The sequence below is a fragment of the Physcomitrium patens genome, chromosome 4 (genome assembly GCF_059467195.1).
Source record: "Physcomitrium patens ecotype Gransden chromosome 4, ASM5946719v1, whole genome shotgun sequence".
NCBI classification, from domain to species: Eukaryota; Viridiplantae; Streptophyta; class Bryopsida; order Funariales; family Funariaceae; genus Physcomitrium; species Physcomitrium patens.
The window spans coordinates 9,121,208-9,136,157 of NC_143413.1; the positions used below are offsets into that span (position 1 = coordinate 9,121,208).

Consider the following 14,950-nt stretch of genomic DNA (forward strand, 5'->3'; position numbering starts at 1 on the left):
TTGTACAAGAAGATTTATTAAATATAATTGAAGAAAAAGTATTAAGAATAAAAATTATTTCTAATATATATCAATTTTTCTTCAAAGATGCTGTTTGTTGTTATAGTTGTATTAAAAAAATCACTATAGATAGAAATAAATTGAATACAAAAGAAGTAAGAATTTTTTTTGATAGGATGGAAATTCAACTTTTTTTAATAATATCATATAATTCAAAAAGAAGTCAAAAGGCATGCAATAGAAAAGTACATCAATAGCTTAAATTACTACGATTTGTATTATAAACAAACTATAAAATTCATAATATGGTGATAGGTTATATGCCTTTTAAACAATATATGGAAAAAAGTTAGTGATGCTAAGTAAAGTTATAATACCTACAAGAGAGATATTACTTTAGAAGAATGATTTTAATAGAAAAGAACTTTTAAAATTACAAATTTAACAATTGTAAAGAAAATCTAAAGATATATAAGTAGCTACAGAGAAGTTGAAAGAAGCAAAAAAAAATAATAAAGAAAGATTTGATAAAACACAATAACTATGATCTAAGGTAATTTTATGGATATATATCTATTTTAATTATTACTTAGATCATATGAATAGGTAGAATTAGGTAAAAATAGATTAATTTTGTAATATCTTTTAGAAAAGCTTCTAAAAAACTTACTAGACACTATTTTGACTTTACATATGTTTGTAGTTGATTGATAGGTTAGAAACTTGGTCAATAAGCTAATTAAGTGTCACATGTGTTAATAGCTTGTGGAACAAGCTAACTATATGGCATTCATATAGAAAAATTGCCTTATAAGTTAAGATATGTATCATCTAAAGTCAACATATTTTTGGAGGTCCTATAGAACGTCACCACATAGATCCTAGATAGATAGTATATATAGAGGCAACTGTGAAGCCTTCTTCACTCTTGTCAACTCCTTTCTTGTTTCCAGTTTAGTTTCAAGAGTCTCTAGCTTCTTTGTTTTTTAACAATAGCCATTCTAGTTTTTCTTTTAATATACACATTTCTACATTTTTATTCCTTTGAGAGAGTTTCACTTCTTTATTTGCTTTTATCAAGTTCTTATTCTTGACAATTTGACAAGAGTCCACTTATAATATTAAAGCATTGTCTTTTCTTGATTAAGAGTGTATTACTTCTTTCTTTTGATAAGGCATAAGTATATTAGAAGTTGTGGATTATCCTCTTCTAAATTAATATTATTTTGAGTATTTTCTTTGTTCTCAAGTCATCTCTTCTGCTTGTCTTGAGTGATATTAGATATTTTTTTCCAAATATTATCATGGAAGAGCTTCTTAAAATGAAGAGTGAAAAAGCACAAATACAAGAATAATTAAAAAAAATTAATGCTTGTGATGCATCAACTTAATTTATAGCTACTAGGAGTAACAAAAATGACAAGAAGTAAAGATACAAATATGATTGAAGTTGCTTCAACATTTACACCAAATCACATTCCTTTTCTTATAGTATAGCATCCTTTTAATATTAAAAAATATAGAATTACCTTACCAAAGAAGTTTGATGGTATAAGATTCAAGTTTCAAGGATTTATTAATTAAGTACAACTTATGATTGAACTTCAATCCCAAAATTATACTTCCTATAGATATAGCAATAAATAATCATAATAATTGCATAATTTTTAATATAATTAGGTGTCCTTCTAATTTGATCATATTAGGTTTATTGTGGCTAAAAAAATATAATCCTTTGATAGATTGGATTTCTTGTAAACTTGAATTTTTTCAAAGCATTATTAAGTTATTTGTAGAAAGCCATGAATCTAATATAGCCAAACCTGTACTTATATATGCAAAACTTTCTTCCATACTACAAAAGAAAAATTATCTTTTGTTATTTATGCTACACCCATTTTTAATGATGGAAAGACCTCATGTAGCATTCTAAGTCAATATTAAGATATTTAAGTTGTTTTTGAAAAACAAAATATAAATATTTTTTAGGAGCATTGTCTTTATGATTGCTCAATTGACATTAAAGAGGGAAGTTAGCCACTATTTGGTCCAATCTATAATTTATTACAAAATGAGTTAATTAAATTCAAGAAGTATATTGATAAGAACTTGGCCAAGAATTTCATATGCCATTGAAAATCTCTTGCAGAAGCTCCTATCTTATATGTGAAGAAAAAAAATGGTTACTCAAGTTGACTTCTTAGGATATATCATTACTAATAAAGGACTTATGATGGATCTAAAGAAGATTTAAACTATTATAGATTGAAAGATTTCAAGAATAGTAAAAAAACATATAATATTTTTTGAGCTTTGCTAATTACTATTGGATCTTTATCAAAAACAATTTTTAAGTGGCAACTCTTCTTATATGTCTTACATGCAAAGACAAACTTGATTGGAGTAAAGAAGTTGAAGCATCTTTTAAAGCCTTGAATTTGGCATTTATTTCTACACCAATTTGATATTGTGTTAATTTTTTCAAGGTATTTTTTATAAAAACAGATATATCTAATTTTTCTATAGGTGTTGTTTTGTTAGAAATATGAGAAGATGAAAATTTCTACCTAGTAGATTTCTATTTCTAGAAATTCTCTATAATCAAGATTAACTATGAGATCTATAACAAAAAACTTCTTGCAATTATGGATTCTTTTCAAGAATGGCGTTATTATCTAGAAGACACTTTCAATCCAGTCATTATATATACGGATTATAAGAACCTTGAGTATTTCATATCAATACATATTTTGAACCGTTGCTAAGCTTATTGGAACATATCTTTGTTAAAATTTGAATTTAATATTACTTATTGGCGAAGAAAATAACAAGGTTTGTGTGATGTCTTTTCTAGATATTTTTAACTTGTACCAAAAGAAAAAAATGTAGTTTTTGATCAATAAAGAATAAATTTATTGAAGCTGGAATAATTTTATCTTTGAGTAGTGAAATTAACATTAATTATTAATTCAACTTTTCTTAAGCAAATTCAATCAAATATGTCCTCTGATCCTCTTATTTATAATATCAAAAATATTTTTTTTAAATCTTATAATACTTCCAACTCCAAATTTAAGAACAACTTACTTTATTTTGAATGACGCCTATATGTTTCAAAAAGAGAAGTATGATTACATCTTCTTTAAGCACATCATGACTTTCTAGCAGTAGGACATTTTAAATACAATAAGACTTTAGAACTAATATCCAAAAAAATTTGGTGGCTTTAAAAATGGAAGGTTGTAAAAGACTTTGTTCAATCATGTGATATTTATTCAAGGTCAAAAACTCCTCATCATTGACCTTATAGACTTCTTCAGCCATTACCTATTCCAAAATAACCATGGTCTTTTGTTTCTATGGATTTTATTATAGATCTTCCAATCTAAGATTCATATGATTCTATATTTGTGATAATAGATTGTTTTACTAAAATGACATATTTTATACTATGTAAAAAATATATCACATGTGAAAAAACTCCCAAGCTTTTCCTTAACTACATCTATCAGTATCATAGATTAGCAAAAGATATTATATTGAATAGAAGGATTCAATTTGTATTAAGATTTTGGAGAAGCCTTTTAAAAATTTGAAAGGTGGACATAAAGCTTTTATTGGCCTTTCATCTTCAAACTAATAGACAAACGGAGCATATAAACCAAGTTTTAGAAAAATACTTAAGGTGTACCATCAATTATCAACAAGAAAATTGGACAACCTTCTTCCCATTGGCACAGATGCTTATAATAATATATTACATTTTTTTATGTAACAAACACCTTTCTTTGCAAATTATAGTTATCATTCATAACTTTATACTTTTTACTTTTAAAAAGTTGATAATCTTACAATGAAAGATTTGGCAATTCGTTTGTCAGAGCTACATATAACAATAAAGGCACAATTAAAGGAAGTTCAAGAACAACAAAAGTTCAACACAGATGCCTATCAAAAAGAACAATCATAATTCAATGTAGGTGACAAAGCATAGTTACTTTGTCATAATATCAAGACTACTTGTTCTTGTGATAAGTTGGACTATTGCACGCTTGTACCTTTTCTTATTTGTAGATAAATCAATCCAATTGCTTATTGAATATATCTATTGGAGTCAATGAAGATTCATCTTGTATTCTATGTATTTCTTCTTAAATCATATAAGATTGTAAACATACCAAGAAGAAAACAAGTTCTACTTTGTCTTGTAGAAGTAAAGAATAATTTAGAATTTAAAGCAAAAGAAATTTTAGACTCAAGGTGGTGCCAAAATAAGTTAGAATATCTTATTCATTTGAATGGATATGGTATTAATAAATGTATATGGAAGCTAACAAAAAATCTTGCAAATACAATAAAGACAATGGAGGCTTTTCATCAATGACATCTATCAAAATCAAGATGAAAAATAATAAGTCTTTGCTATAAAAGAAAGAAGATCTAGAAAAAGATTACATTCTACTTTCTATCTTTGTTTGTAGTTTCTGTATAATTGTGACATTAAAAAGATGAAAAATCAATAGCCAACAGATTCAACTCAAGAGCCATCATTTGCTGACTTATCAGATAAAATATTATGATTGTCACAACCTTGAAGATGACGTAATAGAGATGAAGACCTTCAAAAATGACATATTATTTCTCAAATAGATGGCAAAATATAATGCATTTGGTATCACAACTTGAGAAAAGACTTTTAATGTTTGGTGATTTAATTGGATGTAGGCATAACTCCTGATGGTGTTACAAATATTTTACTTGAAAGAAGTTATAAAGGTTTCAACAATGATCAAATAATAGGGTAGTCTTCCCATCTTAGAATGGAACATTACCAATGGCTGAGAAGACCTATCAAAGGGAAGAAAGATCAAAGTACATAGCAAATACAATTTATTGCATCTTAGACTTCTTCAATATATAATTACTATTGCTTGTAGAACTTGACTTTAAAAGAAGAAGGAGTATTGTCACACATATTTATATCTATTGTAATTATTACTTAGGTGATGTGAATATATAGAATTAAGTAAAAATAAATTAATTTTGTAATATTTTCTAAAAAAACTTTCTAGAAGCTTTTTAAACATTGTTTTGATTTTATATGTATTTGTATTTGATTTGTAGATTAGAAACTTTGTCAACAAGCTAACCACATGCCACATATGTTAATAGCTTGCGAAATAAGCTAACTATGTGGCACCCATATAAAAAACTTGTCTTACAAATTAAGATACATGTCATACAAAGTCAATCATTTTTAGAGGTCTTATAGAATATCGCCACATAGATCTTAGGTAGATAATATATATAAAGGCAAAAGTGAAGCCTTCTTCATTCTTATCAATTCTTTTCTTATTTCTAATATAGTTTCAAAAGTCTCTAGTTTCCTTATCTTTTGGCAATAATCATTCCAGTTTTCTTTTTAATATACAGACTTCTCTATTTCTATTCTTTTGAAAGAATTTGACTTATTGATTTGCTTTCATCAAGTTCTTGTCCTTGACATGCAATTAAAAAAAGTGATTAATGCTTAATTTATTATAATAGTTTGGATAACCAACATAATATATTATAATTTTTTTTTTTAATGTTAGTTTGGACCATATGTTGTAATGAGAGTCTATAACAATGGTATATACTTGTTATAGGAGCTTGATTGAATAAAATTGAAGATATTTATAATATACAAGCAAATCAAGTTATTTAGATAAAGAGATGTATATATTTATTATTATGAAAAGAAAAATCTATTAAGTTATATTAAAATAGGTGTAGAAAACGAATTGAAGACCAAGAATTTAACTAAGATGAAAAAACGTCTTACATCAATATATTGAAGAATGATTTATATATGATAGATGATGCATAGGTTTAGAGGAGGTAGATGTTGTTTTGTAATACAACTATTAGATGAAAGAAAAAATAAGGATTATATTATAGAAGAACTTAAATAAAAATATTATAACAAATTATCTTACAAATATAAATAATAGATAAGAAGGTAGTAAAAATTAATAAGTATTTATATTATCTTTTTTATAAAAATGACTTTTATTTATATTGGAAGGCCATAAATGAATCAAATTAAAATGTATAAAAAAATTAATATAAACATCTTTAGAAAAAAAATTAGGAATAGTTTTTAGCAAAAATTACCTTATGAAAATAAGAATTGATACATAGGGAGAATTGGTTAAGAACTATAGTCAAAATCAAATCCTAAGATACAAAATTGTGCATGCACAACAATTTAGAGGTTTTTTGGTTAATTAGAAGGCTAAACTTGACATCAGCCTAGAAATAGGTTCTTTGGACATTCATCTCAAGTGATTTGAGTTTGTAATGATTTTGTGAAAACTTTGCAAAGTTAGGATTGTTTTGTGGTGACTCTAGGTTTTAGAGAATTGAATGAGACTGATAGATAATCTATTGTGTGATTGATGTTGTGTTGAATTTGTATTGTAAGTTTAAGCTTGATCTAATAGTTGACTCAAAGATTATTGAATTTCAAATGTAATGGCTCTCAAACTTTGGTGGCAGTCCGAGAGAGGCGTTGGTTAGTAGAGGACTTGTTGTTTCCCTTTTCACAAGTAGAGGAGTGGGGCTATGGGTGTTTCTGAGGTCTCCCATGTGTACATGATGGGCCGTATCTAGCAGGCGATTGAGGTTCTGCGACTCTGACGACGTTGGAGCTTGTGAGGTGCAGAGAATGTGAATTGTGGCAAGGGTGTGACTTAGGCCCGCCGATGGTCATCGTTACGATGGCATTTAGGCATGTCGTGTGGGATGGCGTGGGGCGCCTGTAATCACTGGGAGGTCGACGTCATGTGCTAGGTGTGTTTTCGAAGCTGTGATGTTGTTCTTGGTGGAGAGTCCTGACGGGTATCTTTTGGCGTGCAGGGAAACTGGACGAATGTGCGTAGTGTTGTTGGTACGGGGAGCAAGAAACAGGTCTTTGTCTAGGATCGAGCGCGGACAGGAAAATGAGTCAAGATAAGAACGATTGGCTGAAGAGGACGTCGACCTTTTCGCGAATCATGAACCCTGAGCTGCACACGAAGCCCAACCTGATGGTGGGGGCCATTGGCACGGGTGTGTTTGTATTCCCTGTGGGCAGCATGTATATTCAAAGGCAGGCGATGTTACAAACCCCGAAGGTGGAGCGTGTGATGAAGGAGAACCTGTCGTAGACATTCTTGTATGGAGAAGGCGGGATGCGTGGGTGCGGCTTTTGATATTGATTTCGGGTGCTGGTGTTAGCTTTAGGGGATTGCAGTGAACGGGGCGTATGTCATGGCGAGTTGGGTGCGTAGATTTGTGGTAGTTGTGTTTGTGCAGTGTTGTTTTCTGGTAAGCTCCAGTTGGACGGAGGAGCTCGGATTATGTGGAAGATCAGGTATGGTGTCTTTTACCATTCCATTTGCTGAATGACGACCGTCGCGCTGGGCAGTGTGAGTAGAAAGGAAGGCAGTCTGTGCACTGGAGCTGGCAGTATGGACGCCATTTCGAATTGTGAATGAGTTGGAAGTGTGGAATATAAGTGCTGTGTGATTGTGATCCGTGCACTGGAGCACGTGGTTGGTTTGAGAGCCGCAGACGGGTAGTTGGCGAAGTAGCAGGATGGTAGATGACGAGGGTTTGGCGTTGTTTGTGTCTGTGCGGCGAACAAGAGCAGTTGTGCCGGAACACTTTCGTGAGCATCGTGAGGCGGTCGGCACTGGGTAGAAAGTGTGAGTCTTGGTTTGTGTGGAAGTTGTTGATTTGCCGAGCAGCTGGTTCATTTCACAACGGGTTTGTAACTAGTGGTTGGTTGGGGTTTGGAATTGGTATCGTGTGGGGATGTCAGTTGTGAGGAACCTGACGGAACTAGGACAGGACAGCTATGGGAGGCCTGGGCTGATGCACATGACCATTGCTGGGGCCGTCCATCACGGCATGAAAGAGGTATGAATGTGAGGTTTTTGAGGAGTCTGGATGGGGATGGATTGCGACGGAAACGAGCTCTTTTATGCACGTCGATGCGGTCGCCGGCGTTTGTGGTTGGTGATGGAGATGAGTATAGGTGCTGAGTGGTGGGTTTGCGGAAGAGGACTGATGTTGAGGGTGATGGAATGAGTTGGTTTTGGTGGACGCGAAGTTGGAAAGCGTCGGGCACAGTGTGCGTATGATATGGATGTATGTGGTATTTGGTGCAGATGGAGGTATGGATGCAAACGTTCGCTCCGAACTCCGGAACACCGATTCATCGGCATGAATGCGAAGAGGTTTTCATCACACTGAAGGGTCACGGAACCCTGTATCTCAGCCGAAGTCGCGAGCTGGATGCTCCTGGAGAGCCGGAGGAGTTCCAGATATACCCAAATGCGACGTTCACAATTCCAGTGGATTCGGTGCATCAGGCAACTAGACTGGAACCTATTTCCTTTGGTAGAGTCGATGAGAGTGGATTTGTGAGGAAGTTGCGGATTGCAGTGAGATTGGATGGGATGTCGACAGGTGCGAGGATAGCACTGGTGTTAGGAACGTCAGAGGTAAGGAAGATGGAGCTGAATGGATAGCAGGATAACGCGAATGTGGCAGTATAGAGGAGGTTGAGAGAGGTAGCAGTGATGTGGGAAGTTTGAATGGTTGACGCAAGGGTCATGAAACGTGAAATGCGGGAGTGGTGCAGGTGAGGAACACGAATCAAGGCGAAGATCTGCAGGTGGTCGTGACCATCTCCAGGCCTCCCATGAAATCGTGAGATTCCCAACGGTGCATGCTTCTGTTTCAGCTGTGTTATATATTTGCACGTGCTTTGGATGGACTGGCAAGCAATTCAGTGAGTCGTTTGATGTTGGGTTGTGTGGGGCATTTGGAAGTTGGCGGGGTTGTGATTGTGTTGCGACGATAGTGAGGCATGCGGGAAGTAAACTGGAAGGTGGGATGTGTGGGACAGATTCATTTACAAGGAGTGGTCTACTCCCCACGCCGAAGCAGTATACGAGCCAAGAGAGTGGGATAAGGAGGACAAGTTGTCGAGTGCATCGCAGCAGTGCAAGGAGCCTGAAGCAGAGGATGATGTGATGGCAGACATTGCGAAATTGCTCGGTAGGAGCATTGAGGACATTGTGGTGTCTGATGAGATAAGGTAGTGCAGGTGGTATGAGGTTTTGTAGCGCAGTTGTGGGAGTGGAGACGCTGCGGCGCGGTCGGTGGGATGGCTTGTGTACCGGGGGATGGGAATTGGACTGGTGGGCAGATAGCGGCTGAGTGCAGGGAGCAACTAGTGCTACCAGGAAGCCTGTGTAATGCAGTCGAGCGCCGGACCGAACACGGTGTATGTGTCGGGGAGCGCTTTTTTGACGATTATTGGGGCGGTGGACGGAGATGCGGGGAGTGTTGCGTGTATGTGAAGACGCTTTGAGGGCCATGACGCGGTTGTGAAGTTAGTCAGAGGAACCCGAAAGGATAGGTGGTAGGAATGTGGCTTGTATGTGTCCGAGTAGTGGTGGGTTAGAGTTTCAGTGAGGGGCGGAAAGAAGTACCTGCGAGTGGGGAACGGTTCATCCTTTCTCCGGTATGAGGTGTGAAAGTAGGAAGGTTCATTAAGTATGTTTTGTTTGGATGTTATTAAGTCGCATTAACTGCTCAAATATATCCTCATTTGAAGGGGTACAGCGAAGCGTCTAGGACTGTGTACCATGGAGGTTTGACTGATCGTAACAGGCACAACTGTGAGTCAACTGAATAAACGGTGCTGCACTTACTTGACTATCATCTAAGGTATGTCTTATTATCCGGTCTTGAGCTGCATCAGGTATGAACATGGAAAGGAATTGTTGAAAGTCATGCGTGTCCCCCCCTGCATCAAATGCTTGAAGGCGAAGTGAATCCAGTGAGACCATGTGCATGAGCACAAATGTAATGCTTAGGCTTTGGCAAGATTTTGATGAGAATGTTTGCTTGCCGACATGTTGGAGGTTGGAGTATATTCGAAACGGAAGATTTGAGTCTCCACTGTCTGAGTTGAGAAGTGATACTATGTTTTGATGTGGTTAAATTTGTGATGAAATTGAGGGTTTTTAGAAAGTGCCATATATGATTGGTCAGTGCTGTATAAATCACAGGACTCTTGACCGACATGGCCAGTTTCAAACAGCAAGGTTTGCAGCCACAGTCCTTCTTTTGTTATTGTAGTGGGAGCAACATGTTTGGCCTCTAGTTGAGACAATGCCACAATGGGTTGCATTTGGCTGGAAGTAGATGTCAGATTGCCAATAAGTATATATCATACAGTGGTCTTCTAGTGGCAAGATCGCTCACTCAACCTAAATTGGGCAAGTGTTCTTAATGATAAATGAGTCGAGTACAAAGAACTTGAGTATGGGAGTCCAGTGCTAAAAATTTTCTTTAAATTATGCAGAAGTTGTTTAAGTGTGGCCTATTGTAAGGGGCCAGGTTGGGCCATGAATTAAGCCAAATGATTCATTGGGAAGGTAAGGTCATAACGTGTGCATTTGATTAAGTAGTGGAGGGAACCAAGTATTTGTGAATATGGAACAATAGTCATGAGTTCAAGTTCAAGTTTAATTGAGGAACGATTTTTGTTTAAGTTCTTGGAGTACCAAAAATTGGCTTTCAAAGGTGCAGCAGTGGGATTGCAATTAGACATATCAAAAATTTCATAGCACAAATTTCAAGGATGTCACCAATATATTTGATTTGTGATGAAAGAGGAGTTTGAGTTGATTGGTTTTGGTTTACTTGAATTAAAGAAAATACTCAATGTCATTGTTGTTAGTAATAGAAGAGTGTTGTGAAATCAAAGATTTATAAGTTGTTGAGGATGTAAGGTTTTTAGATATGAAAACTAAGTTGTGAATGTAGAGACCAAAAGTGGATAAATTGAAGGTTCAATTGTTTAAAATAAATATTAGGATTTGAAATTCATTTGATTGTAAAGAATATAGATAAATAAGTCCAAACATCTATTAGTAGAATTGTTTTGGAAAATAGAGAATCAATAGTTCACATATTTGCATTAAAATTTGTTTGTAGAATTGGCAAATAATGCACTTAGCTTGTTTTAATTTTTGTAAAATTAAAATCAAAATAAAGCTCCTAATGATTCATTTTTTTTTTTTTTTTTTTGAATAAATCACAAGATATGATGTTTATGATGCTAAACTTTGAAAGAGATTCTTGAGGCTTAGTAATATTGTTGAAGTTGGATTATTGCCAAAGATAAAATTTTGAAGAATATAAATAAATAAGTATGATGTATATTGAAGAGAAATGACATAAAAAAAATAAGTATGTAAATTCCTAAAAAAATTAGAATGACTTGTCAAAAATAAGAAATCTAGAAACTCTTTTATCTAAATTAAAAACAAGACAGAAATTGACAAAAATAATAAAATTCTCATTCTACATCTATATAATTTTTAAGAAGCTTCTCAACAAGATGATAATAATTTATCTTACTTCTATCCAACTCTTCTATTTAATCAAGTAAATATACTATTAATTATAGATATTTGTGATAATATCATATTTGATAGCATTCAAAATGTATTGTTTGAAGATAGTTATGAAAGCTCCAATAATGGTGAAATAATTGAGTGATCTTTTGTCTTAACATAACATAATATAGATGGATTTAAGAACCTATGAACTACCTTTTTGCACAATATTGGTTGTAGTTTGTTGCAAACACTATTCAACAAATCTTGATCTTTGTCAAGTTCTAAAACTACTTGATTATTCTTTGTGAAACTTGTCTTTTTAAAAGAAATTAATGTAACAAATGTCTATATTACTTGAATAAATAGAAGTAAATAGAAGCATGTTGTGTAGAGTACATCTTTGTCAAAAAATAATAATAAAGCTTTTTGGATGTAGATTAAATTTTGAGATTGTCTTAGACATTTTATACTACAAAAGTAACTTGTATTATAAATTTCAAGAAATGGTTGTAGAAATAACCTACAACTTGGATGATTAGACTTCAAACCTTTTAATGCTTATGAAGTTGATATAGACACTTCTTATAAATTAGTATATATAAAGATAAGAATGTGACCATTTTTAATCTTATCAATGCTCTTATGTTTTAGTGTTAGTTAATAACTTAGTTTTTTGTTTGACAACAATCATTTTAATTTGTTTTTATCTTTTATTTACATTTCTTCTTTGGTTCCATTTTTTTTCTTTATAAGTAAGTTGTGTTTGTAGAATTTTTCTACAATCATATCTTAAATAACATCTTGTATTTACACATTTTTGCATTGTCAAATGTCCCACCTCTCAATATGATTGTCTTTTATCTTTTACAACCCCTATTATTTGACTTATAAATTTAGCAAATTACATCTTTGTTTCTATGTACTAAAAGATCTTTTTTTGTAATACAGAATTGAAGAACCGATCACCAATTCCACATCTTACAATCCAACCACCAAAGCTTTTGTACTCTGACCGATACCACAACCTCATCAATAAGCAAAATCTGCACAAATAAATGGTCTCCTTTTTTTCAAATGAAAGTCCTATTTGCAACAAGTATTCACATGTTACCTTTACCTCTCTTTTCAAGATTTTCCTTTCCCAAACCCCATATTCCATGCCAACCGCATTAACCAAGTCAAGTGCCCTTTGTTGTCATGGTTGTAGACTCAGCTACATTCATGTTTGCATAACAGTGGTTTATTCAAACATATCTGACATGGGTTTGCAGATGACTTGCAAAAGGTTCCTCTCCTACTTGGATTGCTCCCAGACATGCATTTGTAGATATGCAGCATCTACTCCAAGTCGGTGGTTCTGTTCTGGTGAGCGAGATCCTCATTTCCAGTACCTCCGGACACAATCATCCAAGTGAAGTTTCTACCTCACAACATTCTAAGCAGGCTGGTCCGTCAGGAGCACCGCATCACTCAGAGTCAGTTCGTCTCGGTGCTCACACGGAATTGAAGTCCTTATTACTCGGCACCATGTTCTGGTGCACAACAGATTACGCTGCACACACTTCTCCGACTGGCCTCTGCTGCTCCGTATACCTGTGAAGATGCCGCATCTGAGCAATACAATACAACCACACTAATCTGATCCACCTACATCTGCATCGTACAACACTTCTTGCGCCAATTACTTCTTGTTGCGTGGAGTCTATCCAAGTCGCCATGTTTTTCTTCAACAATTGATGATAGTATAAAGCAAATACTCTCTCTCAAACCCATCCACTCGACCGGGGGGATACGTAAACTAGGGCTGCTTTTCGAAAAAAAAGACCACCCCGCGTAGCCCAAAAAGAAGCTCCTCAATTCATCTGGAAATCGACCTCCTCGCCTTTGCTGCTACACCAACAAGAGCAAATCCTCGTCTACACCTATTCAACTGACGATGCCCCATATTCTACGTCGCACATCTGGAATGCTTCCAGCATCTCACCTGCGGGGCATGTGTCAACAATTCCTACTATACTCTACATCCTGAATCTAAAGAGACCCTTACACAGAAGATCCCACACCTTACGGTGCCTCCTTGGTGGCATCGTCGAACACCGACGAGCCAGTGTCCTCGGACCCGTCCACCTGGTACTCGATAGCCTCTTTGAACACTTCGGTGTTCTTGAAGTCCGTGGCGCCCAAATTGTACGTTCGAACTGCCGTGATACACGCTACGATCTGCAAAACATGAGCGCCGAGAGCAATCAAATTCTCTGTCACGACGTTAGGTTGATGCCAAATTTGGACAGGTCTATCCACGACGACCAGCGAAAGCACCCCCCGCTTCTATTTCTTGGTGACCCCCTGTCCCCGGCTAGTTTATCCAGCCCTGAGGGTGACGGGGATGTGCCAAGCGCCCTGTAATTCGCTTCCAACACCATGGTGCGAAAACAAATTGCTGGGAGTACTGCCGTGATGCGACCTGGGTCGTTTCTATTCCAACTCTACGGTCAAGCCCGAGTGTCCAGACCAGCCCCCCCAGGCGGAATCTCCGCCCAGCATGCGCAGATAACGTCGCTCTAACGACTCAATATTGAAGAAAACAAGGCCGTGCATAGAAAGAGCCCCTTCCAGTACAAAATTCGTGACGACCAAAAACCTTCCCCAAGTGGTAACACAGACGTACCGATACGACGACGCCGAACACCCACAAGTACTGCATCGCGAAACCGAGCGAATTCCATGAAGAGCCCTCCCAGAAGTCCGGCTCCTGACCCTCCAGTTTGGCGCATGCCTCCTCGTACGCCTTGAGCTCTGCGGCTGACATCTCGGGCTCCTGTGGCGTCACGGCGACGCCCTTCCTCTCGCCGGGCACATTCGTGGCGTTCCTGGCGTTCCTGGCGAAATGGGCGAGATGCAGCGAACCCAAGTGCCGGGTAGAGGTGAGGAGATGAGATTGGTGGCGACGGCCGGGGATCAAACAGAAGACGGGCGTGGCGGAGAAGAGAGCTGAGAAACGGGGCAAGGCAGGCGGGGGAGGGGTGGGAGAGAGCAGGCGGGACATTCCCGTGGTGGCGGGCATGGCAGCCATGGCTGCTGCTGCTGCTGGGTTTAGTGCAACGAAGGCCAGCACCGCAGCAGAGTCTGAGAATTTGTGAGAGAGAGTGAGAGAGACGCACACACTCTCATAGCGAGACGCCCAAAACTATCCCCCCCCCCCCCCCCACGGATATGGATGAATGCCTTCGACGTCGCATCCTCTACTTTGTTCATCCATCCCATCCCATCTACGACTTCTTTCCGATGCTCTGGTTTCTTGCAGGGGAAGGTGCATTTGGGCGCTCCCCATTCACGTGCTGAAAAGTGGATTTGTTTTCATCGTGGAACAGTGTTTGAATGCATTGAGAATTCACCAATAGAAACCTCAAGCCAGAAATTTTACTCGCTGATTAGTTTAGAATCTAAACATAGTTTTTTGGACCAATAATGATAACATTTTTAGTGGATCAAAAACACATGGA

At 36.3% G+C, this 14,950-nt stretch overlaps 2 protein-coding genes across 3 annotated transcripts; one reads left to right on the forward strand and one right to left on the reverse strand.

Moving 5' to 3' along the window:
• The first annotated feature begins 7,254 nt into the window (after window positions 1–7,254).
• On the forward strand, window positions 7,255–9,759 carry LOC112281832 (auxin-binding protein T85). Of its 2 annotated transcripts, none has more exons than XM_024518755.2 (5): window positions 7,255–7,396; window positions 7,847–7,944; window positions 8,196–8,399; window positions 8,672–8,739; window positions 8,939–9,759. In XM_024518755.2, exons 1-5 carry the CDS (start codon window positions 7,294–7,296, stop codon window positions 9,132–9,134), a joined length of 669 nt encoding a protein of 222 aa, XP_024374523.1. In that variant the 5' UTR covers window positions 7,255–7,293; the 3' UTR covers window positions 9,135–9,759. The 2 variants fall into 2 exon arrangements, with proteins under 2 accessions (XP_024374523.1, XP_024374525.1); XM_024518757.3 differs by lacking the exon at window positions 7,255–7,396 and adding an exon at window positions 7,412–7,730.
• A 2,912-nt stretch (window positions 9,760–12,671) lies between these two features.
• Window positions 12,672–14,576, reverse strand: LOC112281640 (uncharacterized). The gene is made up of 2 exons (XM_024518396.3): window positions 14,116–14,576; window positions 12,672–13,667 (listed from the first exon to the last, which is right to left on the reverse strand). Exons 1-2 carry the CDS (start codon window positions 14,518–14,520, stop codon window positions 13,512–13,514), a joined length of 561 nt encoding a protein of 186 aa, XP_024374164.1. The 5' UTR covers window positions 14,521–14,576; the 3' UTR covers window positions 12,672–13,511.
• Between the last annotated feature and the right edge of the window lie 374 nt (window positions 14,577–14,950).

Excerpts from the sequence above, each read along its gene's own strand:
- LOC112281832 (XM_024518755.2), top strand. The coding sequence starts at position 7,294 with ATGGCGAGTTGGGTGCGTAGATTTGTGGTAGTTGTGTTTGTGCAGTGT. Across the intron at positions 8,400-8,671 it reads CAGTGGATTCGGTGCATCAG|GTGAGGAACACGAATCAAGG; the intron begins GCAACTAGACTG and ends GGAGTGGTGCAG. Across the intron at positions 8,740-8,938 it reads TCCAGGCCTCCCATGAAATC|ATTCATTTACAAGGAGTGGT; the intron begins GTGAGATTCCCA and ends TGTGTGGGACAG.
- LOC112281640 (XM_024518396.3), bottom strand. The coding sequence starts at position 14,520 with ATGGCTGCCATGCCCGCCACCACGGGAATGTCCCGCCTGCTCTCTCCC. Across the intron at positions 13,668-14,115 it reads TGTTCGGCGTCGTCGTATCG|ATCGTAGCGTGTATCACGGC; the intron begins GTACGTCTGTGT and ends CATGTTTTGCAG.